Below are 24,265 nucleotides of genomic sequence, written 5' to 3'. Positions count from 1 at the left end.
TTTGTTGCAAAATAATTGGAAAAATTTACTTTTAATCCGATATTTGTTCGCGAATAGAATGATTTTCATCTTCTTGTCGTGTTATTGTTTTGAAATCGTAATATTTGTGAATTTAAATCGTTCGAATTATTACATCATATGATAATGTATCACGTGTTTTGTGCTACTCGATATGTTTTTCCCATCAATGTCATTTATCATTTATTTGTTGCACGACACCGATTCCATTCATATATAAAATCTATCATAATTAATTATATCGAACAGATTTGACCGAATATATCGTGAAATATTTCTCAATGTTTTCTTCGCTGGTCAATGTTGTCAAGCAACAAAGCAACTTGATTTACCTTCCGAGTCGATCAATTTCGTCGCTCTTATTTTCACAATATCGATCAAGTCGAAACGACTTTTGATTGATTTGAGAAAAAATTGTCTGTCTTATTTATTATTTTTGATCAATTTAATCGTTTGATCGTGCACAATGATAAAAAAATGATAATAATAATTGTTGAACCATGTGAATCGATGCATTTATTTTTAGAAAAAAGAAGAAACGTTTTCGGATCGATAAAATAATATGATTAAAAATTTCGATATAATTAATCTTATAATAAATTTATATAACATAACAAGTGGATTAAAAATATTTTTCCGTGATTAAAAAAATTAAAAAATAAAAAAATTTATTTCTTAGCAAATTTGAATAAATTTTTTAACGATTGAAACTATGCATATTTTTATAGTTTTTTTTTTCTTTCTTTCTCTAAAACTCTTACGATTTTATAAAATGTTACTTTAAATTTATTTTTTCTTTCTTATTTATAAAAAACATTTATTAAAGTTTCTTAACACGTATGAAATAAAAGTAATATAATGTTGCATCGAATATTTACAAGGTTTATAATTGGCCATATCATGACGAACGATACGTGATGGTATTACACTCGACAATTTCTTACATCGTTACATAGTTGCATCACGAGCGTCGAACTATGCGAGACAGAAGATCTGTGTATAAAGATAAAATGTTATTTAATCATAATAAACCAAAAAAAATCTCAATTTAATCGCAAAATTAAACTCGAAAATACGGCATTATTAGAGAAGATAAGAAATTAGGATCATTTTTATAAAACTTTTCTGATCCATCGTTAAATATTACGCAAAAACGTAACCATGTTCTTTTTCCCACTCTTATTCGTTTAATTTGGTCGATATCGAATAAGCGTAATAGAGCAATCGTGAAAATTCAAAAGGAACAACGAAAATTTTACGATATTTATATTTTAATTTTCTTTGAAATTGATTTTTGGATTAAAATTTCCTCGAAATTATATATATATATATAATTTGAAATATACGTCATCAAATGATGCAATATCGCTATCGCATTTGTGATGCAGTTTCCATTTTTATTCGATATATTTCGCTACTATCGCTCGAATATATATATGGAGAGGGGAGAGAGAAGAAAAAAAAAGTGAAAATTTTTATTCATTCGTTCAACGAAAAATTTAACCTATTCGAGAAAATGTGAAAAATATAAAGTATAAAAGATACATTTATTTTTCTTCAATCGGTATTTATTATTCAAAAAAGAATCTACGATGGCAACTAGCAAAACAATATCGGAAACTCAGGCCACCTATTATCCACCTTCGTTAATGCCACCTTTTATGGGCGCTCATCCACCGACCAAGTTGGGTGTCTCTTTATTCGAGGGTGGAAAGATAGGTTACTTTCAAAATTATAGAAACGAAACATTATCAAAATTGTCGGTAAGTATTCTTCTTCTCGAGAATATATTACGTTATTAACATTATTTCTATCTAATCGACGATTCGTGAGAGAAAAAAAACTTAATTTTCAATTTTATAAATGATTCTTTGCTTTGTCATATCTATATATTTTTCTATCGCACGAAAGAAACGAATAAAAATATTTAGCAGTTTTTTAAAATTTCTTCTTCGCTCACTCTCGTACCTCGTGGAAAGATACTTTCAAACAGATTTGAAAAAAACAGAATAAAAGTAATTAAAAATATTAACAATTGTACCTAAAAATATATCAATGAATTTGATAAACGAAAGAGATATTCGTAATCCTTAAATTAGTAAACATTTGCACTACGAACATCTATTATTCTCCTATCGCTCGTAGATGCCATCGTACGAATGGGGAATGCAGAAAACTCCGTACAGTCCAAGACCTGAAATCGTCGCGGACACGATGCGTCGTAACATTAATCGTAATTTAATGGTGCAGACGAATGACATCTCGACGATCGATCAAAAGCGCATGAAGGAAATTGATGATCTGTTCAAAGTAAATAGATTATATATAATTCGTTTACGTTTTAAACGTATAATTTCGCGATTGATTAATTTTTTCTCTTGAAATTACGATAATATTCGAATTAATTAAATCGTCCGTTCCGAAAATCATTTCAAATGTACGTTTAATCGAACGAAACGATCGGTCTTTGCCACGGACTGTTCTGTTCGCCAATCGTTATTCAATACGAGTCTATCGGGTATGAAAGTTTATTTGACTCGTTGACACGTGATATATAACATAATGTAGGTATCGAATTTATTGCATTCGACACATGGAATTTTGTGCAATGTTTTTACGTACGTGTATGTTTCGATTCGTACGAGATTTTCAATTTTTACTATATGTAGATCTTTTCCATAATGTCGATTTGGTTTTTCCTCTTATCGAACGATAATGTTATCGTTTTGTTATCGAACGATTATGTGAAAAGAAAAAAAGAAAAAGTTTGGAAAGATTTTACGTTATCACGTTTCTTTAAATATATTCATTGAGTTGTTCGATATTTTTCCAACTTCCGTGTTATCGATCTAGCTGGCGATAATTTTGAAGAAAATAAGCGTCGTTTCAACAAATGCGTTACACGCTTGAAGAAAGACGAGTTATTCTTGGAAAAAATCTATATCGTATATCTTTCCTCAAACTTTCTTTATCCACCTTTCTCTAGACATTTCCAGTCTCCTCTTTACCTTCAAAGATTTTTCCTTCCTAGTCCTGGAAATACACGTGCCGGTTGCTTCTACCAAATAGTTGGCGCGTATGCAAAAGGATTCTGTTTTATCTCAGCTTTTCCTCTTCCTATATATATATATATATATATATTTTCTCTCTATCTTCACATTTTCTTCCTCAAATCTTATTTAAACTTACCGATTTTCTTCTTTTGCCATTCAACGGTCTCGATTCTAATTTCAATTCATCATCGTTAAGGTTATATCGTTTAGGTTAGGTTATAAATTAGATTAGTTATCGTAAGTCGTTGAATCGTTAAAACTCGACCCGAGATCGCATTTAAATTTACATCACGTTTGTTTTCACTTTTTTTTCTTTTTAAAACTTCCTGCGTAATTCTCGAGAAATTGAAAAAGTATCGTATCTTTTCACAGATAGTGCAACTTCAACGTAGCACGTACAAGGATCGTACCGGCACTTTCCATCCTTTGGTGTTCTTTACCGCCGATGAATACGAATATCAATGTGCACCAGGAATGACGTTATCGTACATCTTTAAATATCCAATGAATTACATCGAATACAAAATTCCAACAGTTTTACCTCTTACGTACGAAAGAAGGAAACAAACGCCGTATATTCCAGATTTGTCTCTTACCGGTCTGTATGGTAAAAAAGGTTGCATCGCTTATAAACGATGAGCGTTAACTCATCGGTACTGCGTAAATCAAGTTAAGTGTATTATTTCATTGAATAGTGTAAAAATGTACATATGTTAAAAAATTCAAAACATATTGTTTCGTTTATGAATATATGTATTCCTTGAATATACGAGCAACAAATTTATTAATCTCTCTCTTTTATCTATCTCACTATTCTTAATCGTAGTCTGATAGATATATTTATTTTATCGTCAATTTAAGATAATTAAATTAAGTACAACGAAAGGAAAATTATATTATAATAGAAAAACTTGTTGGAACGTTTTACAAACATACACAATTATATTTATCATTGAAAAATATATAATTTTCAATATTCGAATAGTTGACGAGATATTAAAGAAAAATATTTTTTCGTTCTCAAATTCGAAAGGTTGTTTTCACGCCCTAGATGTGGACGATTGCCAATAGGGGAAAAGTGTAAAATGTTTTTTGGAAAACAACTTTCTCGAAAAATTCGTATCGAGCCCAGGGATCGGTGGATAGATCCATCCTTGCGTCAAAAATGAACGATAATCCCGATTCGAATGGAATTAATTCGCGACAATACCTTTTTGAAACTGTTACATAATTGTTAGTTAATTATGTAATACGTGATATGGACGCGTACGAAATTCCAGATATAAAGTTATTCGTTTGCTTTGATACGAATATCGAAATTACAGAAATAAATTACCGTGATGTAAGCGTAATTAAATTTTAAAGCGAAACGATGACCAGAATTCTGAAATTCTCGAGGAGAAACGTATAAATTCTTCGCAGGAAATGCTTCCCTGTCGATTGAACACCATCTCTTGAAGTATCTAAAAAAAAAAAAGAAAAAAAAAACATTTTAATATATATACACACGTGTATCGATAAAAAAGATAACAAGAAATAAATTAAAAACATTCAATACGCGTTATATAAAATTGGTAGAGAGAATTTGACTTTATATTTTTCACACGTCTTAATCTTTTTTTTTTTTTTCATATTCAAACTTTTGTTTAATGATATGTTTTCAAGTATTACGTATTCACAGAAAATTTGAATATTCAGTTACCAGATTTAATTAGCTTCTTTAATGTTCAGCGCAGCGTTGTTGGATGAAATTTCATATGCATCAATCGGCTCTATCGAAATTCCAACGATATATAATTCATCGAGTCATGATCCGAAAATATAACGGTTATAAATATAATTTTCAGAAATTCCATGCTGTCATTCACGTCATTCGATATAACATATATACAATCGTTAATCTTTTCTTAAACGCGAACGAACGAATTTTCTTCTATCTATCCTTTTTCTTCGCGATATTCTATTTCGATTTTAAACGACTTTATTTACACGTGGTCTATCGACGAGTTTGAGGTTAAGTCCATATACGTAGAGACTAAGAGGGAATTGGGAAATTTATTGTTTATTAAGCAATGTTGTCCAATGTTTATCGATAATTGATCCGCATTTCGGAGCAAATATACACGCGTGTTTCTATTAAAACATTAATATTCCTACAAACTATGCATCGATCACTATGATGCAGAGTTATTTGATTTTCCAAATTACTTGATTCCACGCTATTTGACTTTCGCAGAAATCGCGTAAAATTACAATTGCTGTAAGCGAAAACTGATAACGAGTTTTAGAAATTCGTTTAGAATTATTTATAATAATTCCCGTGGCGGTATACGCGGGATCGCTTATCAATCAATGATTTTAATCATTTCATTAGAGTTACATTATATTACAGATCGCACATTTACAATTCCATTTCGGATAGAATTATCGATGAATTTAGAATTTAATTCAATTTATTTGCGTGAAAATTAATAATAATTTTTTCCCCTCCCCCCGTTCTTCGTTTATACACGGACATAATGGAATCCATCGATCACTTCGAACTGAAAATTAATACTTTCGTAGAATTTTCTCATTTTCGGTTCGGCGAAATTGCGTGTTGATAAATTTTGATAGAAAAAAAAAAATAATAATAAATAAATAAAAAATGAAAAAAAAAGGAAGCGATTTAGTGGATTTCCTCTCAATCAACGCCACGTACGTTTAAAATCAATCTTTATCAATCTGACAGATTAATAGAGGCCTGTGGTATTTTTAAGGGATACCGAAGCTTATTTTAAAAGCAAGATCGTAAAATTGAACCTGTAAATTATGCAAATATTATAAACTGTCGATAATCATTAATATTTCACGATTTCTATTTGCGGGAGAACACGGTACGTAAAAATATTGATAAAAATTGATTTCGCAAATTTCGAGATGCATCCGGTATTCGGTAGAACGGTTCTAAATATTACGTTTTAATATCACTGTACTATTACACTAATGAAATTCTAGAGAAACGACCTCGCTCCTTAATGTTCCTTATGTAAACTTCAAATGGAATTGAACGCTCTTTTAAGTATTTGACGAGTATCCTATGATCCGGAGTATTTCGAAAATTATGAAAGTCTTAAAAGCGTCGGTTGATGGTCTTGAAACATCGGGGCAAGGAAACTTCCCGAATATTAAACTCTCCTCAAAGCGATAAAAGATTTAAAACGATTTATTCGACGAAATATTCGAGAACAGAGGGAGAGGGGGGGGAGCGAGCGAGCGAGCGAGCGAGAGAGAGAGAGAGAGCGAGAGCCGCAACTAATATAACTAACAACGAGTCCTTCTGGAATCCTCCACTTATAATCAATTGCGACTATCCTCGTGAACGATCATTCAAATTGTCCGTCTGCGAAAACGACGATTATCCAAATGTTTTTCCCTCGTTCAAAGATTCGCTTCGAACACACGATGCTGAAAAATTCTCGAAAATCTTGTTTACCTTATCTCGTTCGGGTAGATGTCTACTTTACCGTTGTAAAATTCATAACGTACACACCTTACGACTTGTTACACACGGTTGTCTGCGACGTAACAAACACACAGTATCAAGATTTTGATAGGTTGAGTAAAGGGAGTATCCATCACCAAACGACATACGTACATGCGTACAACGATACCGTTATCGTGGCTTAATCGTTTCACGATCAGAAACATTTCCTGTATTACACACACGTTTATCTCGCGCGGTTATGTACACAGTTAACGAGTTATCGAGATTTGCATCACGCGGCATGAAAACTTACTATTCGCGCGACGTGTTCCGCCTCGGCCGTATCAATGCCCCCGTACTCGTTCTGGTGGGGCCACATCAGCCTCTGCACAGTTTCGATTAAATCGTTCGATGAGATTTCACCGTCGCCGTTCAAATCTGGAAAATGAAGATTGTTAACAGTGTTGATGCAGAGGTTATCTGCCGCTCTATCACGCGTATTATCACGCGTTTGTTCCACGAGTGCGAATAGAGTAAGAATGAATTAGAATCGGACAGAAATGGAATAATCTATTTTCTCTTCTGATGAAAGATCGAAGGTGAGAGTGTACTTTTCAAGTGACGATACGATAGTTTTATCACCAGAATATTCATCTCTCACCTTTATATTATTATTATAATTGTGTTACGTGTCATCCATATTGTGCAAAAAGGATCAATTTCGTCAATGTTTTTTCCATTTTTTTTCCAGCTCTAGGTCGAATATTACGCTTCCTTCTCTCGCCGCGCGTGTAACCACTCTTCACTCTCCCCTCTCCCTTTCTATTGTTTCTCCGCTTTTACGATCATTCGTGCGACGTATATTCGCATATATTCGTGAAATTAAACTTAAATCGATAAGAGATTCTCTCAAACGGTTTAAACGGTTCGTGTAATTTTTTTCATTCAACGATATTACTACTAATATTTTTATATATGAAATTATAACACGGAAACGAATAAAAGAGAAATTTTTATCACAGGCTGTGATAAATAAATTGGATGTTTTATCGTATCTTTCGAATTGAGAAACAGATGGGCGAAAATTTAAGAAACGTGGAATTATCTCGAAAAATTTTTGCTCGAATTTGTCGTATCGTAAAAATTCACCACGTGATCTTCATGTTTATCGCGTTCTTTCGATGTCCCATGCAACTGGAGGATATAATTCCAATAGCGGATGGAAGAAAAAAATTATTCACAACGAAATTGATAAATACACTTTCGAACAAACGTTACTCAAATTTTTGCATTGATCTTTTAACCTCTTCGATTAATTCGTCAAAAAAAAGAAAAATGAAACGAATAACGTTTTTTTTTTTACCAAACACGTAAAACGCCCAAGTGGCGCGAACGTTGTCGGGGCAATGTTCGGAGAAGGCCGAGCACAAGTCCAGAACATCTTCCAAACTCAATCGTTCGTCTTTCTTCGAAGAGAATACTCGATATATGGAGTCACGAAATGGACTGCACTGAAACGTATTCAAACGATACGAAATAATTAAATAATTATTCGACGGAACGAAGATTACGAATTCTATCGTTTATTTTTTTTCCTTTTTTCTTTCTTTTTTTACTTTATTTTTCTTATTAATAAAAAATCCTTATCCGCGTGAAATAAGAAGAATTTTTGATATACGTCGACTCGATATCTTATCAGAAAATGTCTAAAGATTAAGGAAATGTTTATAAATAATCGCCATCAATGATCGACCTAACCTAACCTAAAAGATTAGATTTTTCCAATATATTAAGAATATTAGAATTACGTTATTATATTACATTAGAATATATCTTTGAACCAATGAAAAGATCAGTGTTTGTAAAAATACTGTTGATACGAATTTAACTTACTCGAAGTTGCGGAAATATTGTCTCGATCTCGTCAATGGTGAACCGATGATGGGGATTCTGACGAAGTTTTCCAGGATTCACATTGTCGAGCAGATTGATCACGCTGAGGAAAAATCGATCGAACAATGAAAAAGATGATCACAGTTTTCCTTAGAGAAATTTTAAAAATCTGCTTCGAAAAAAATATACAATAGGTGAATAAATACTTACCGATATATTTCATTCTTGTTCAAATATGTCAACTCTATGTAAGTGGCGATCGTCTCCTCGTCAAGGATATGGTCGGTTGAGAAAAAATTTACAAAGCGAGCCGAAAGATTACCCATAATAATGCACCTATACAACCATGTACCTGTACGAACTGTAACGATAAACAGAATGTAAACTGTATGTAATAATGTGCCAATCGTGAATTTGATATTGCTATATCAATTGATACGCGTTATCTCTTTCAAACATTATTCTTTGAAAATTTATTTGTCAACGATTCAATTCTCAAGTGCACGCGCAATGCTGCCTCTATCTATATCTTGTTTGAATTTCTTCGAGTGTACACGGAATTCCGTGTAATTGGAATAATATTAATTTCAATAACATAAGTAATGTAAATATCCTATTCTATCCATTTAATTAATTATTATTCATCCATTTTTATTCGTAAAATTGATAATTTGATCAAGCCAAGTCGGAACGCCAAGTTTACCAAATACCGGTCGATATTATGTAATTTCGCTTCTCACGTGCCGCGTGTATCTCTATAATCCACGAAAGATCGATGGCATTTTCACCCGATGTCCGGGATTTTTATTAAAATCAAGCGTTCCGTAACCCGCCATTCCTCCGCGTTAAATTTTTAATGGGTCGTGGAATGATAGATGCCCCTCCTCGACACCGTCCTACTGCCGTCCAAATATCCATAATTTTATTTATTAATACGATATCTCACGGAGCATCTTCTTGTCCTCTTATTCCCGATTTCCATTGCGAACGTTTTTCAGTCTTTCTGTCTCGAGCAAACGTGTTCCTTTTCCATTTCAACGATTCAACAGTTTCACGAAATAGTTTTTTACATCCTACGACATAAATAGTTAATATGAAAGGAAAATATAATAAATCGGTGAGAGAGAGAGAGAGAGAGAGAGAGAGAGAGAGAGAGAGAGAGAGAGAGAGAGATTCGATCAAGTTTCTCGATTAATCAAATCCGTTTAACTGCACGCTGTTGCGCGCAACACTTCCAACACGCCGTGGGCCCCGCATCCATTAGCAGGCGGTGAAAGAAATGCATATTCATGAAAATAATAAATAACAGGTGAGAGAGATTTATACGTTGAATTAGGGGCCGTGCCATGGTTGGACTTCAAGGACTCGCATAGAATTAAGTAGAGTGTAGTACAGCGCCGCGTAAATGATTAAACCGATTACACCTGGAATGCAGAGAATTTCGGTGGATCGGGGAACAGGTTTAATTAGACCGTCAATGAATGAGCTTACTGATTGGAAAACGGTCGTATCGCGCGATTTGTACGTTCGCCAGAGAATGATGTACTTCAGCTCAAGGAGTGGCTCCTATCGATTCGGTTAAACTTGTAAAGTTCGTTCTAATTGATGTTAATTCGTTTCCTGATTATCGACTCGATCGTATTATCGATGAACGGAATCGTATTGTGGCGCCCCTGTCTTTGCGCTATATAATTTTAAGGCTACTTCAATTCCACAGTTGCGCATACCATGGATTTATCTTACGAGAGAGAGGTTAAGTTTCGTTCGATTCTTTATTTCGATGTTCTCGAAGTCTCATCTCATTCTCGATTCTCTCTGTAATAAAGCAAAAGTATTTTTATTTAGTAAGAGACTTTAGGATAGATTTGGATTAGTTTAGAAGAAAGTTAAAAAAAAATAATAATAATATCGTTAAAAGGAACAGTTGAAGTAATAATAATGTAGTTTTGTGTTGTAGTAAATACCGCTTATTAAACGATGCATCATCGTTTAATAAATTTCGAATAAATGGGGACAATACTGCTACTTCACCGTTCGTGTTACCTGTCATCCTGTTGTTTCGCGTAATTTTCAGACAGTTTATGCACATTATATTTCACTGGGTCATACAAGCTACGTGTTTTATTGTTAATTGTTCTCGTTATCTTTTGTCTCTAATCTGCGTTATCTTTTCAATTAAATCGTACGAATTTCGAATTTAATTAAATAATTTTATTTTACAATAAAGACGTTTCCATTTCATTCCCTCGCTTTATGATTTTCGATAATATTAATAGGTTCGTTCTTGAAAACAGTGAGCACGTGCATTTGTTTATCAAATTGTGAAACGGCGAAGAATATTTTGAAGAATAAAAACGCGGACCGGCCAACAGCCAGATAATGATATTGTTTGCTTTAAATCGTTCTCGAATATACGTATAACATCGGTGACTAATAACGAAACATTTCCGAATAATGATCTCGTTTGATCAAAAGGGATCCCTTTTACGTGCAAGATTAATTATAAGTTTAAAATAAAAATCTTTCGTAATCTCTGCATAATTGATCTTTTTTTCTTCCGTTCCATTGTCCGAATCCATCTTTTATCCATATTTAAAAACGAATAGCTTTTTATACAAATCTTAATCCTTCGTCGTTAAATTTATTCAAAACGGATATTATAAAAGGATTATTCGAGAGGATAGGAAATGTCCACGCAGCGCTATGATTCGCGGATGAACGCAACGAAGTATTGGGGTATTCTTTCGAACGAATATGCGCGACGTTAAACGCGACGAAACACTGGCGATGATAACTGAAGGGGATAGAAGGGTGAGGCTGAAAACCGGCCAATAATTATTACACGACTCTACGAAGCGGTTATTGTCCCAAATTGGGGGTCGCTTTGCGGATAATGGGTGTGCTCGAGAGGTCATGTGAGCCTGACGTTCCAGCATGTCAACAGCAACTATGCATCATCGGATGTCTGGCGCACGTAAACGCCTGCTCCCTTCCTACCTTGTTTCTCTATCCATCCTTTTCTCTCCGATTCTCTCTCGCCAATGGTTATGCTTTGCCTCGCGTCATCTATTTCTCTTTCCAGCTTCCCATCGCATAATTCGATCATCATAAATCGAATCCTCGATTCGTTCGATCCCTACGATAAAATTCTCGAAAATCGTTCGAGAGTGAAAGTTACTCTTGGAGTAAAATGGTGGTCTCGATGCATTTCCAATATTTGCGAGGAAATCACGTTTGGAATGCAAAAGTTTCGAATCTACGATAAAATAAATAAAAAAGTTTGGAAGAAGTTTCGTACCTAGATTTTTGAAACGAACAATTTCTGGTGAAGAATGGAAGAACTTGAATTTGAACGAAACACGTCATTTGCCAGAGGTACAATGTCAATGTAATCTGTTCATTCGTTCCATATTGAACTCGTTCGTATCCTTACGGAAGTGGCGACATAGACTTAGAGAGGGTCGGGTATGTGTGTAACGTTCCAACACATGTAGAGAGGGCGCGCGGCAAGTGCAGGATCGAGCTAGCTGCATATCTCCAGCCTAGGAATTGGAGTGGATGGCGAACGTGGGTACAATAGTTCGCATTGTATTGGATCTCTCCGAGTGATAGGCACCCTCCCCGCCCTCTATCCGTTCCTGTCTGTCTCTCTTTCTCCCGATTCCCTGCTGCCTCCTTCCTACGCTTCGTTGCCTACCGTCGTATCTCATTTTACGAAGGCCTCGAGCGCGCGTTATTATGCGCGTTATGCCGCTGCCTCACCATTCTATATCGCCATTGCGGCCAACTGCATCGCATCTGCCCGTTTTCTGCTCTTCCGCTTCTATCGCAACGCCATCTCACCTACCGACCAATCGATCTTTCCACCTTTCGATTACCTATTCCCTATATACCAAACTTCAACCAATTATACTCATTGTATATTTTCTTCTACCATCGAAACGGTCGACAAATTTGAAATGATCGCGTTTCGAGGATTACTTACTTCACGGCGATGGAGACGCGTTGTTTCTATACTTCGGTCTAGATAAAATGGAAAAAAATTAGCGAATAAACAAAGAGATACGAAATTAATAGAGTATAAGTCATTACTTTGATTATAATAAAATAAATCTTTATAATTGAAAAAAAAGAGGAGAAGAATAGATTTGTTATCTATCAGGATTAAGTGTGCTAAAAATAGGTTAGAATCTCGTCTCGAGTGAGAAGTTTTGAATCGAGAATAGAATTTTGAACGAGATAGATTCTAATTCTACGTAAGTATTTTGAATAAACAGCAATTTCACGTTTAATCGAACCTTGATCAAGAATATCCGAATATTCTATGAGAACTTTAATCAAAAGTTGTTTTGTTCTTTTTACAATGCAGCGAGATCACCCGCGGGCGATAAGTTCCAACCTTTCTTCCGTGGATGGTAGATCGATGAATGGTAGACACATATATCGCACATGATTCATGATTTATGATTCAATTTCTTCTTTTTACAATAAGACTATCATAAAGTACGATAATGAAACGATATAGATATTTAATTTTTACTTTGCCTCTTCGAATATGTATTCGTTGGATCCAAGAAGATATTTTTTTTTTTTAGTAAATTTCTTCTAATTAGATTCTACATTTTTTTTTTATAAATACTCAATAAATTTTATTATTGTATCGTCAAAATTCAAACGTGTTTTGCACACCAACGAGTTCTTACTCTTTTAAAGATATAGAAACTGACGATTGTCACCGAGACCTTTCTTGCATCCAATAGTACAATTTAGTAAATTTTAGCAAATTTCAGGAATCGAAAATTCAATTCGAAAAATTTATACGTGTACCTTATTCGAACATTTTTTTTTGTCTGCTTTTACTTGCTTTTTAGCCTGAAACTTCTTTAACAATGGTGGCGGTATGTTGGATCTCTAGGCGAAAAAAAAAACGTTTCAGAATGTGAGAACTTTTATCACGGTTCTTTGATCGTATATTAAATCTAATATTTCATTAATTACTTTTTAATCTAACTAAAGAAGAGTTAGCGGAGAGAAGACGGAGGAAAGTTTGTCAATATTTTCTTAATTCTGTCACGAAACTTTACATCAAAGATGTTTATCGTTTGTTGCATAATAAATTCATCCAACTATGTATTTGGCTAAAAATTTCCTCCAACGATGCAACAATTCGAAGGAACAACAACAAATTATTTTCCGTCGAGGAAAAAAAAATGAAAATTCCTATATTTTTCACAATTCTAATAAAATTCGTTTTACCTACGCACAATAGTAATAGAGTATTTTCTATTTACAGTCCCACATGGATCATCGCTTGGGAATTAGAAAGGCTGACATAACGGGACGAAGTAAAATTCTATCGGCGGAAAGTATCGTGAAAAATGAAATTATCCGGAAACCATGCTGGCTGGCAAGTGGAAAGGGAGTTAAGCGGCCTTCGTCCGGCAAATAATTGATGCACGTCAATTAGATTTGTCAGGGTGATCGTCACAATGAAATTAACAGGAACGCCAGGCATAGACGTACACCGCACGTACACCACGTTACATATATATATATATATATATATCCAACAGTAGCGGAGCAGTAGACTTGTTTCACCTACAAGGTGTATTGCAAATCGGCTGACATTGGATTCGATACGATTATCAGGCAAGTTGTTGAACCGCTTTAAATCCAATCAGATACTTATTCCCATGATTTCTGCGACGAAATTAATTTCAGTTTTGTTTCACAGGGACGGGTTTCACGTCGTCTTTCGCATTATTCGTTACGTTTTAAGAAATTTTTCTCGACTCGTTACGGAAGGATATCGCGAATGATAATTTTTTAATGGATGAAGCAAATGTTTGGAAATTTCAATATCGTCTTTAGTCGATAAGCGAAGACTTATGGGACACACTGTGTAGACGATACACCACGTAGTCGTGTAGCAGTCTCATGGCAGAGTAGGTGGTGTGAAATTTAAATTTTTCCAATACCGGATACCGCTAATTCCGTTGATCCAGTAAAACTGCTAGAAATTCCTATCGCGCTTTCTCGTTAACGAAGATAACGCGATCGTTCTGACTATTCCGCTAAAAGAACGGCCAATTATCGGCCTACTTATCGACGATATCCTTTCCTCCTTTTTACACCCTAATCTCCTTCCTTCGCCCACAGAGGACAAAATTTCAAGATTTTGTTCTCTGTGTCGTGCAAAGAGAAGAAGAGAATCGAAAGTTTCTCGTTTGAATCGATATTATGCGCTCACGAATTCTTCCACTATTTTATTCGATCGCTGAACGAATACCTCGCTTATCCGAAAAAGCACCAGCCCTTGGGAATCCAGCTCAAATTCTCTCGACAATTCTTTTTATTAGAAAAGGAGTTTTATTCGACGTGATCATGCGTACAGAATATATAATACAATTCACAATTTGGATAACACGATATTAATCAACTGCCTGCGGAGAACTTTGCCGGATGGAGTCTTGGGTAAAGTTTCGACGAATTTAACACCGCCTCTCAGCCATTTCTGCGGCGATAAATTTCCTAAAAGCAAAATTGTCGTTCTCGTTAATAGCGAATTTCACACTTTGCTTGAACCATTCAAGCCGTGGACGCAACACTCACTTTTCACGAAATCCACAATTTCTTCAGCCGTCACGTTCTGGCCCGGTTGCCTCACCACCACGGCCATCGGCAACTCTCCGCTCACCTCGTCGGGTTTACCCAACACAGCCACGTCCTTGACACTCGAATGCGTTAGCAACAATGCCTCGATCTCGCTTGGCGCCACTTGGAAACCTTTGTACTTGATGATTTCCTTTATTCGCCCCGTGACGTACAATCCTCCATCCTCGGTGAAATATCCCAGATCGCCCGTGTGGAGCCAATTCCGCTCGTCGATCGTTTCCGCGGTGCTTTTCGGATTCTTGTAGTATCCCAACATTATCTGATCCCCAGCGAAGCAAATTTCCCCCACTTTCCCCGCCCCAAGCGTCTCCCCCGTCTCCATGCTCACCACCTTGCACTTGAAACCGGGCAACGGGGGGCCGATCGAGGCGTCTTTGCACGATCTCTCGCTCAGATTCGATACCACTGTCAATTCCGTCATGCCGTAACCGTTCCGTATATTTTTCACTTTCGTGCGCCGTTTCAGTTCGTTCGCGATCTGAAAACGAACGTTGATTGAGAGATTTGAGAGATTCGATACAATCGATTGGTTGAATCGATTTTGCATCGAGATATATCGAGATATTTGAAAGGTAAGAAACTTACGTCGAGTGGAAGCGGCAACGCTCCGCACAATATTTCTTTCACGCTACTGAAGTCGAAATTTGACAACATTGGATGTTTCAGGATAGCTACCAGGATAGGTGGGACGAGTGGCAAATGTGTGATCTTGTACTTTTGAATGGAGTTCAGTAACTTGTCCGTATTGTAATCTCGCATTAAACACATGATCGTATCGAAGCATATGCAATTGCACATCATCCCGAAAGCGTAGCCGTGAAACAGTGGCAAGAAAATTATCATTCGATCTCCTTGTTGAAGGTTCAAGAAGTTCGGCTTGCTTTAATGAGAGGAAACGAATAAATTGTAATAAGATGAGATAGATTTAAGTAAAAAAGGGAAGTATATTTACTTTTACTTTGGCAACGAATAAAATACGTATAATGTACAGTTATACATATATTATATATGTTGTAATATTTTTTTAGGGGATATTGAAAACGTGGCAATGCAATTTACCTTATACTCTGAATGAAGGTTAATAAATTTCGATGAGAGATCATCACTCCTTTTGGAAAACCCGTTGTGCCGCTAGAACAAAGGATGACTGCCATTCTCTTGCTGTCCACTTGCACCGGTGTGAACATACGAGGACACACGAGGATATTTCCATATTTTTCCAAAAACACGTTCAACGTTACCACATTTCCATCGAGAGCTTCGTCGTCCAATTCTATTAATTTTATATCCCAGCTTAAAGTAGACGCGACTTTTACCAAAAGCTTTTCGGTGCGTCGAGATACGAATATCACTCGTGGCTGATAAATTTCCAACATGTGGCTGAATTCTCCTACGTTGAAAATTTTCCGTTAAACTCGAATATTTTCCATCATTTTACAAAGCGTAATTTCGAAAATTATTTAAACTTATTTATCGTACAATTAGATATATTAATAGATTGTGGATGGTTTTGCGCAAAATACAATTTTTCTAAACGAGATTAAAGAAATGGAGAGTATTATATTCTTCATAGATTTTTGTACGTTCAAATTTGTCTTTAATAAATACGCAAACATCCGCAGTCTAATTATTAACTCTTTGCAAACGAGTTTAACTTTCAATTCGGGTTATAAATTCAAGATCAAAGTATTTTTAAAATAATGGATAAAAATACGTATCGCTTCAAATTGTATTACTGGAAACTGAAATGTCGTATAAATTAAAAACCTGATTTGATTGATCGTAACTTTTGTCTGCGAAGGGTTAATATTTGAAATACATCCAATCCAAAAAGAATGATTGGATGGAAAATTATCGAACTAAAACGATCGACTTTACTTTCAGTGTATGCTGGATTTAAAGGTGCGAACGTAATTCCGTTGAAAAATGTGCCACACATCGCTATCATCAGATTTGGATGATTTTCGCTTGTAAGACAAACTCTGTCTTCCATGTTAATTCCATAATTTCGCAAAGCAATGCTTAATCTTATACTCTTGTCGAGAATCTCTTTACGCGTGAAACGTGTATCAGTCTCGATATCTATCTAAAATGTCAAGATTAAATATTACGCAAGTCAAATACATTTCATATATATATATATTTCCATAATGTACTACTTGTCCTTCGATTGAATCGCGATTTAATATCTCGTAATGATTCAATCTGCTATCTCAAAAAAACTTACTTGTACGATGTCATTGGGATTGTTATGTAAATTGTTGAACAAATATTGCCCTAGAGAAATATTTGGAATTTCTGGCATTGGCTCGCCATAAAGTATATTATTTTTTATATTCATTTTTGTTTCAGATTATATCTGCAACAATAAAATTCATCCTGGAGATTAATAAATTTCTTACTTTCTGGAGATACGGTAAATATAAATTAGAGAAAGAAGAAGCAATTTTATCTAAAGTGTTAACGTCTTCATAATTGATCTTGTCTTCTTTTAGCTGATTTTGCACGTGGAGTGCTGATTAAGATTTTTCTAACACTAGCATGAAGGAGTCCTCCAAATTGAAAAAATAAAACAGAATTGAAGAATGAAATCCGCAGGAATAAATTTATAAGTTTCTAAGTGAAGTATTGTGATTAGATTCCAATTATTTTAACCGTATGGAATATTTTTTCTAATCTAAATGTTTTCAGATATTTCTACGAGACTATTTTCAACTATGTTATTTGTGTGTTCGCTTGGGTGTTTTTCTTCAAACCTGCAAAAGATCAAGAATAGGGCCCGAGGGAATGGAGTTACCCCTTGAGAGATAATCAACCTTGAATCACTTCTCTCCAATGCTCTCCCGGGTGCTGTGTGTTCTGGAGAGGAAATGACCATCGGTGAATGATGGGTTAGGCCCCTGAATCACCGAGGATAATCATATCAGGACCCACGACCTTTAGACAATGACCTTATAATGACATATTGCCGATCTATAAATTATATCTATAAATTAGAGAACCTTCCAACTTTCTAACTGTTTAAAGACAAATTTCCAAGAGCCCTGTCTGCCTGTCAGCCAGACCACAAAGCCATCCATCGTTGGGCTTAACATTATGGAAACTTGATTTGAATCAAAACGGTAGAAAAATTGGAACCTTTCCTGGAGATTTCTGGAGATTTGTTATTTAAATTTCGATGGAAACTTAAACAGTAGATGGACATTGATACAGTTTTTGTTCTCCTTCAACAAAGGAGGACAAACTTTCTATCAGATTTGAAAGAAAGGATCTTTTACTTCAAATTGGAGTTCATTGAATCATCCTTCGTGTCGATTATAAATAAGTTGACATTTTTGTTTGATACATAATCTGAAAAATCTTTTTTAGATTGCAAACTTACAAATCGACTTACAAATTTATACTCTCTTCTGCTATTATATACGAATAACATACGAATTTACAATTTACAATTTATTGTAAATTATTTTTAAATTCGTTCCAACTTATTCCTCGAATATTACGAATTAATGGTGATTTTTTTTTTCAGGTTCGATAGGAAGACTTCGAGAGAAAGACTTTGGTAATACATCTATCACTTTCATACAAGTTCGATTATCGATCTGAAAGATTACCACGATCGTTTTCATTGGCGAAGACAGAGAACTTTAGGAGGACGGTTGATTGGTTCAGTGGTGGTATTAGCTTGAACTTCCACGACTGATCGTGCGATAGGACCCAATGTGTATTCAACCGTAGGAAGATACGTGGATTTTGAATTCGAGGGATGGCATTCGCTGAAATAGATCGTTCGAGGCGGGATCTCGATAGTTTCACCTGTTAAACGTAATTCGTTCCTCGTCCTTCGATAAGATTCAATAAGATTCCGATCCTCTTCGATTCGTCCATTTAATTTCACTATTATAAGAACACTTGTACTTTAACTTTTAATCTTTGCACGATTCGTTGCACGATTTTACGCGTAATTTATCTTTCGCTCTGATGAAAAGAATATTTATATCGATCAGACGAGTCAATTATCGCGAATAGAAAAAAAAACGAGAAATTTTTCCTTTCGAAAGTTACTCTTTTTTTGTTTTAATTAAGAAGAATAAAAGTACGGGTGCTTATAATATTAAATTATCGTGGGACGGATGAAAAATCGGATAAATCGGAGGAAAAGCTCGATATCAGGACGGAAACGTCTCATTGACAAATTGTTTTCCTTCGGTATCGACTGGTTTCGGTGGCCTGCAGGGAGCAGAAGAGCGGAAGACGGAAAAATATTTTTGTTTGCACATAGTAGAAATGAAACGATACGATTTTATTTTGACACAAACCGGAGAACCAATTCTCTCCGCTATCAATAATAATCTTTTTCGATCGCAAACATTCGACTGCATGACAGGGAGAGGGATGGAAATGCGCGGAGAAGACGATCGAATCGAATTAATTTCTTTCCTTTTTTGTTCTTTTATTATTTTTTTTCTTTTGAAACGTGAATTATAAACGCGTTATTTCACGCTTGTTAAACGCGTTAATATTTTTTTGCTGCCTATACTCGGATATCGTCCCTCGCATTTCTCTCTCTCTCTCTCCGAGAAATCCCATTGGAAATCCTTCAAATATTCGAGGATGGTAAAATGGTGAAACGCGAAGTAGGAATCCGTTCTTGGAAGTCGGAATGCCGAGAAATCGCTGTTCAGGCTCAGTCGACGTAGATGTGAAATTGGATCGAAGATCTGCGCTCGATGTATAGGAAACGCGGTTCCACCGAACGTTCGTACCCATATGACCGTGTAAATTGTTCACGAAAACTTCTTATCGTCCGATTCGATAAAGATAAACACCCGACTCTCTACACTATATACATTTAAATATGAAAGGGCAAGCTTCGAATTAGTTCTTAAGAGAGATTACGCATTCGCTGTATCGAGTGTTTTACAATCTCTTTCTTCGAATATCGTAACAAATTTTAACTTTTATCCAAAGAAATCGATCGATTTCACTTTTCATCTTCGCATCGAATTGGACGATCGAACGACGTCTCACGACGTCTCGAGTATCGCGGTGGGCAGAGGGAGAGGTGGGAAACTGGGGTGACTAGGAGTCGGAGAGGTTAGTTTGATCGGGTGGCAGGGGAAGATGGGTATGAGAGCGCGTGCCACTCTGATTGTAGCGACCATACTGGGACGCATACCTACGATTCTTGGTTTCGTGCGGCGTGCCTAGACACCCCGAGAATACTTATCGCTCGGACCGAGCCGAGCTAACCGCTATCATTTAAAAGAGAGTTTACGATTCGACCGACTTTCCGTGCTATTTAATTCTCGATTAAAAGTGTCTCGAATTTCATTTCTTCTTCAAATATATTCACTAGTCTTTCGAATTTGTCGATTGATTTACGAGGATATTTGGTTCTTTTTTCTTTTTTCCGGTAGGAGAGTGAAAATAAAGCGAACATTTTTAAAAAGTAATTTTTACGACCTTTTGAAACAAAAAGAAAAATTTATAAAAGAAAATGTTGATCGTGTTATTAAGAAAGGGATATTTAATCTCGCGGTATTTAAAATTTAGACGAATCGAGAGGATCGTGAGGCGTGTTACCATCTGAAAAAATGTATCGATCGAGCAAAGAGTTCGTTTATTACGCTTGTTTCTTTTTTCTTTTTTTTTTTTTATTTTTTCGACGAGATTCACGGCGAGTGTAAAATGGAATATACGAAATATATGAATATATATTTCGTCTCTGGTATAATTTGGTACGCGAGTAAAAGGCTCGGTTCAAATAACATTAACCTCTCCGACTCTCGGTGCGTGGAGATGCGGGCACAAAGAAATATTTTACACGCGTACATTACAGCGGGGGGGAAAAAAATTGAATTTCACTTTTAAAAAATTCACCTCGAGACTTCTATTCGATCCTAGGTTTTAAAAATCTCAGCCAGGCCGCGGCGCGCATTCATTTACGCGACAAAGAGCTTTTACAACACGTTTCGAGGCGAGTTTAAAGGTTGGAAAAGATCCGGTTCGAAAAAGCTTTCTTCCCTTCTTTATCTAAATCGCTTTTAATCGACTGTTTAGCCCACTGCGCTTGTATTTTTCACTTCGATCAAAGGGAATATACGGCAAACTTTCGTCTCGAAAAAAATATTTACGAACGGTGTCGAATACGCGCGTGAAAAATCTCGCAGAGCCTTGAACCATCCAATCTAAAATTCGTGTAGACTCGCTTGCACGCGCCACCATTTCGAGTATTAATCCCTTTATATTCTTCCATACGATTAAATACTGAGAATTTTCAAGAGGGGGAAATTATGATTCGTAATTGTATCTTGTATATGGATTCGTTCTCCACTCGACGAGGGTCAAATTAAGAGTCTCGAATATTTCGAATCCGCTTCGAATTTTCGAATCGATCGATCGCTACTCGATTCGAGCCGTGGAAAATAAAAAGAGTGAGAAAAACGTTGATCCGTTGAAAAAAATATTTAAAAATTTCGAACAAAGTAATAAATAAATTATCTATTAAAATACTTATGAACAACATTTATTCAGCTATCATACTCGATCCGTTTCTCGTATAATTTCAACCAATTTAGTGCATCGCAAAATTATTTTCGATTATTATTATGTTCTGAACGATAAATTATTAAAGTAACATTTATTATTCGCAACTTGGACTGTTAATATTTTCCTGCTCGTCACAGGCGCGGAACCGTGAGATTTCTCCTCGAGAGGGGGAGGAGGATGAAAAATCAGCGGCGACATTGAGACGCGTGGAGGAGCAATCGGCCCCGATTGTTCCATCTTCCGCTCTCCGTATTAACGTAAGGCCGCGACTTAACGGAATTAACGAGACGAGGTGTCTGGGTGGGGGAAGGGTTGGAAACGCAGCGTCGGGATTTTGATAACATGTGACTTTATCTGGAATTGCCGAGCGCGCAGGTAGCCTGTTTACTTAAGATAATAGCGAAGCGGAGTGGCGGAGAGGAGGCGGGAGTCGGCGGTGGGAGGAACGAGGAAAGAACGCGTCGACGAGTGGAATAGTAGACGGCGGAGGGAGAGAGGGGGTAAGAAGGGAAGGTTGTGCTTTGCCGCACAAGCGGAAGCGGCTAAGGACGGTGTAAAAGCGGAAGAAGAGGGAAAATGGAGGAAGAAGAGGGAGGGAAGGTGAGATTCTCCGGGCTACAAGAACTTCATTTTCCAACCCATTACGCCCCGCCACCCTTTACCCTCTTCGATTAATTTATATCGAAATTTTAAACGACATTCATCGTCCCCAACCCGAACGATAAATAACGCTACTAGATTTTTCTACTACTTTCGTCTTTTCTTCGCTTGCTTCTTCCCCCTCCCTCTCTCTCTCTCTCTCTTTCTCTCCGTGTCCCGTGTATTGGAGAAAAAAGCTCTGGAACGAAGGATCTGGCTATAGAATATATTTTGAAATAATAGAAAGGAAGCAAATTATAATAAATAAATAACGATAGAAATATGTTACGATGTAAGATAGGTTAAAATTAATTCATAAATGTCAGTTGGCTAGATTCCTCACTAGGTGGCGTGCGTTCGATCGTATCTGTGTATATCATGGGCGATCATAAACATTTATTTTAATATGATTTTGCAAAATTTTGCGAATCGAATGTGACAATAAAAAAAAAAGCAGAAAGTTTCTATTTTTCATATTTGTTCATTACATCGTGAGAATTTCTAATACGAAGTAGTTACTTATATTCAAGTTTATAAAAAAAAAAAATTTTAATTTATACAACGGTTTAAATTAAAATCGATATTTCGTGACGTTATATCCGTTAAATGCTTCTTAAAAAATTTATAGAATATTTTCTCAATTATTGAAACGTGATCGATCGAAATTATCGATTAGTTCTCTATCTATCTACACAAATATTTCGTTTAATTTGTAAATGTTCAAAAAGAGGATTTAAAAATTTTAATGTATTTGTTATGCATTACATTGAAACAATTATTTTTTATACATTTTTGAAATTTAATTAATATACATTAATTATTACAGCGGCACAACAACGATCCCTTTTATAATAATTGCCACGATATTCCACGGAATAGATCCTTTTACATTCTCTTTTACGCGAGGAAAGAAAGTTTCGTTTCTTTCTTCGCGCAAATTTTCACGATCCACTATATTTCGATAAAGGTCATTGAAAAGTTACACGCGATATCATGCTTTTGATATTTCTCACGCTATTTTTATTATAGATAAAATAATAAAAAAAAAATATTTTTCTCGTAACTTTATCGATAATTTCAGTGAGTTTAAAACGATCGGTCGAAATTTGTCTCTGTCGAAATCCGTGATAACTTCGATAGCTCCGTGTGTAAATAAAGAAAATATATAAAACTTGTTTCAAATGTTGGAATCGATCCTCTTTTAAAAATAATCGTACTTTGTCGTAATAATTTTAGATTTTTCAATTAATCATCGTATAATCTACAACGTGATATTGCATATCGCGTCGAATGTAAACTTCGGATTTTAGCCGAGATCTTGTTGTATTACCAACGATGGATAACGATATATTATTTTCGATTCTTATTCATTTTTTCGCAAGTATACGCACTATTTCTTAAAAAGTTAGTATCACGACAATAACAAGTCTTAATTTGAAAGTTTTTCTTTTTTCTTTCTTTTTTTCTCGACCGAGGTCGCTACTAGTCCTTTTATCTTTCGAAAATTCTTCGCAATCGCGAAACTTCCCGAGTCACTCAAAAAGAATTAAATATATCGTATAGTTCTTTCTTATCTACTTGCAATTATTATTTAAAATCGAGAATTCTCAAATTGAAATTCTTCTGCATGAAAGATTCTTCTTCCAGCAGTATAAATAACGAGGAATGTTAAGCCGAATACTTCGATAAAAGTAAAACTATTGTCGCTATTATTCTTATTCATTTTTTCGTACCACGTATACGCATTATTTACAATTATCAGTTAATATCGTGACAATAACAAGTTTAATTTTTATTTAAAAAAAATTATATAATGTTTATGCTCGTCTACATCGAACAGAAAAAAACTCGTACGTTTGTCGAATACGTTACGGATAAAAATAAATATGATTAGAAGATAAATACAAGTGCAATGGTAAATATTGAAGAAATTTTGAAATTTTGAAACAAGATAATGATGTTGAATGTA

At 35.3% G+C, this 24,265-nt stretch overlaps 3 protein-coding genes and 1 long non-coding RNA gene across 8 annotated transcripts; 2 read left to right on the top strand and 2 right to left on the bottom strand.

Annotated features, from left to right (window-relative positions):
* The first annotated feature begins 1,610 nt into the window (after nucleotides 1-1,610).
* Nucleotides 1,611-3,988, top strand: LOC107999922 (ciliary microtubule inner protein 2C-like). The gene is made up of 3 exons (XM_017059988.3): nucleotides 1,611-1,781; nucleotides 2,164-2,328; nucleotides 3,444-3,988. The coding sequence occupies exons 1-3, from the start codon at nucleotides 1,611-1,613 to the stop codon at nucleotides 3,708-3,710; spliced, it is 603 nt and encodes a 200-aa protein (XP_016915477.1). The 3' UTR covers nucleotides 3,711-3,988.
* Nucleotides 3,807-11,844, bottom strand: LOC107999999 (calcium and integrin-binding protein 1-like). Of its 3 annotated transcripts, none has more exons than XM_062078999.1 (8): nucleotides 11,428-11,844; nucleotides 9,922-10,245; nucleotides 9,757-9,854; nucleotides 8,641-8,791; nucleotides 8,431-8,533; nucleotides 7,901-8,048; nucleotides 6,851-6,975; nucleotides 3,807-4,534 (listed from the first exon to the last, which is right to left on the bottom strand). In XM_062078999.1, the coding sequence occupies exons 3-8, from the start codon at nucleotides 9,776-9,778 to the stop codon at nucleotides 4,424-4,426; spliced, it is 660 nt and encodes a 219-aa protein (XP_061934983.1). In that variant the 5' UTR covers nucleotides 9,779-9,854; nucleotides 9,922-10,245; nucleotides 11,428-11,844; the 3' UTR covers nucleotides 3,807-4,423. The 3 variants fall into 3 exon arrangements, with proteins under 3 accessions (XP_061934983.1, XP_061934982.1, XP_061934984.1); XM_062078998.1 differs by lacking the exon at nucleotides 11,428-11,844 and adding an exon at nucleotides 10,474-11,208; XM_062079000.1 differs by lacking the exon at nucleotides 11,428-11,844 and having other exon boundaries at nucleotides 9,757-10,777.
* On the top strand, nucleotides 6,970-23,444 carry LOC114577812 (uncharacterized). Of its 3 annotated transcripts, XR_009831032.1 has the most exons (6): nucleotides 6,970-7,136; nucleotides 13,724-15,677; nucleotides 15,772-16,548; nucleotides 17,458-17,521; nucleotides 17,601-17,725; nucleotides 17,797-23,444. It is a non-coding gene; the product is annotated as an uncharacterized LOC114577812 (long non-coding RNA). The 3 variants fall into 3 exon arrangements; XR_009831033.1 differs by having other exon boundaries at nucleotides 15,772-17,521; XR_009831034.1 differs by having other exon boundaries at nucleotides 17,458-23,444.
* Nucleotides 14,780-17,458, bottom strand: LOC107999998 (uncharacterized). Its single transcript, XM_028667723.2, has 6 exons — nucleotides 17,333-17,458; nucleotides 16,984-17,191; nucleotides 16,165-16,495; nucleotides 15,691-15,985; nucleotides 15,043-15,583; nucleotides 14,780-14,961 (listed from the first exon to the last, which is right to left on the bottom strand). The coding sequence occupies exons 1-6, from the start codon at nucleotides 17,444-17,446 to the stop codon at nucleotides 14,840-14,842; spliced, it is 1,611 nt and encodes a 536-aa protein (XP_028523524.1). The 5' UTR covers nucleotides 17,447-17,458; the 3' UTR covers nucleotides 14,780-14,839.
* Nucleotides 23,445-24,265: the final 821 nt, after the last annotated feature.

This window comes from Apis cerana, linkage group LG8 (genome assembly GCF_029169275.1).
Source record: "Apis cerana isolate GH-2021 linkage group LG8, AcerK_1.0, whole genome shotgun sequence".
In the NCBI taxonomy this organism is placed as follows: domain Eukaryota; kingdom Metazoa; phylum Arthropoda; class Insecta; order Hymenoptera; family Apidae; genus Apis; species Apis cerana.
This window is presented reverse-complemented; position numbering and strand designations above follow the sequence as displayed.

Bases quoted from the DNA above. Each gene is read 5' to 3' on its own strand.
- LOC107999922 (XM_017059988.3), top strand. From the start codon at position 1,611: ATGGCAACTAGCAAAACAATATCGGAAACTCAGGCCACCTATTATCCA. The intron at 1,782-2,163 runs GTAAGTATTCTT...TATCGCTCGTAG, and splicing joins AAACATTATCAAAATTGTCG to ATGCCATCGTACGAATGGGG. The intron at 2,329-3,443 runs GTAAATAGATTA...ATCTTTTCACAG, and splicing joins AAATTGATGATCTGTTCAAA to ATAGTGCAACTTCAACGTAG.
- LOC107999999 (XM_062078999.1), bottom strand. From the start codon at position 9,778: ATGGCACGGCCCCTAATTCAAC. The intron at 8,534-8,640 runs GTAAGTATTTAT...ATTTTTCCTCAG, and splicing joins AACAAGAATGAAATATATCG to CGTGATCAATCTGCTCGACA. The intron at 8,049-8,430 runs GTAAGTTAAATT...AATACGTTTCAG, and splicing joins CAATATTTCCGCAACTTCGA to TGCAGTCCATTTCGTGACTC.
- LOC107999998 (XM_028667723.2), bottom strand. From the start codon at position 17,446: ATGAATATAAAAAATAATATACTTTATGGCGAGCCAATGCCAGAAATT. The intron at 15,986-16,164 runs GTAAATTGCATT...CTCTCATTAAAG, and splicing joins ACCTTCATTCAGAGTATAAG to CAAGCCGAACTTCTTGAACC. The intron at 15,584-15,690 runs GTAAGTTTCTTA...GTTCGTTTTCAG, and splicing joins CGTTGCCGCTTCCACTCGAC to ATCGCGAACGAACTGAAACG.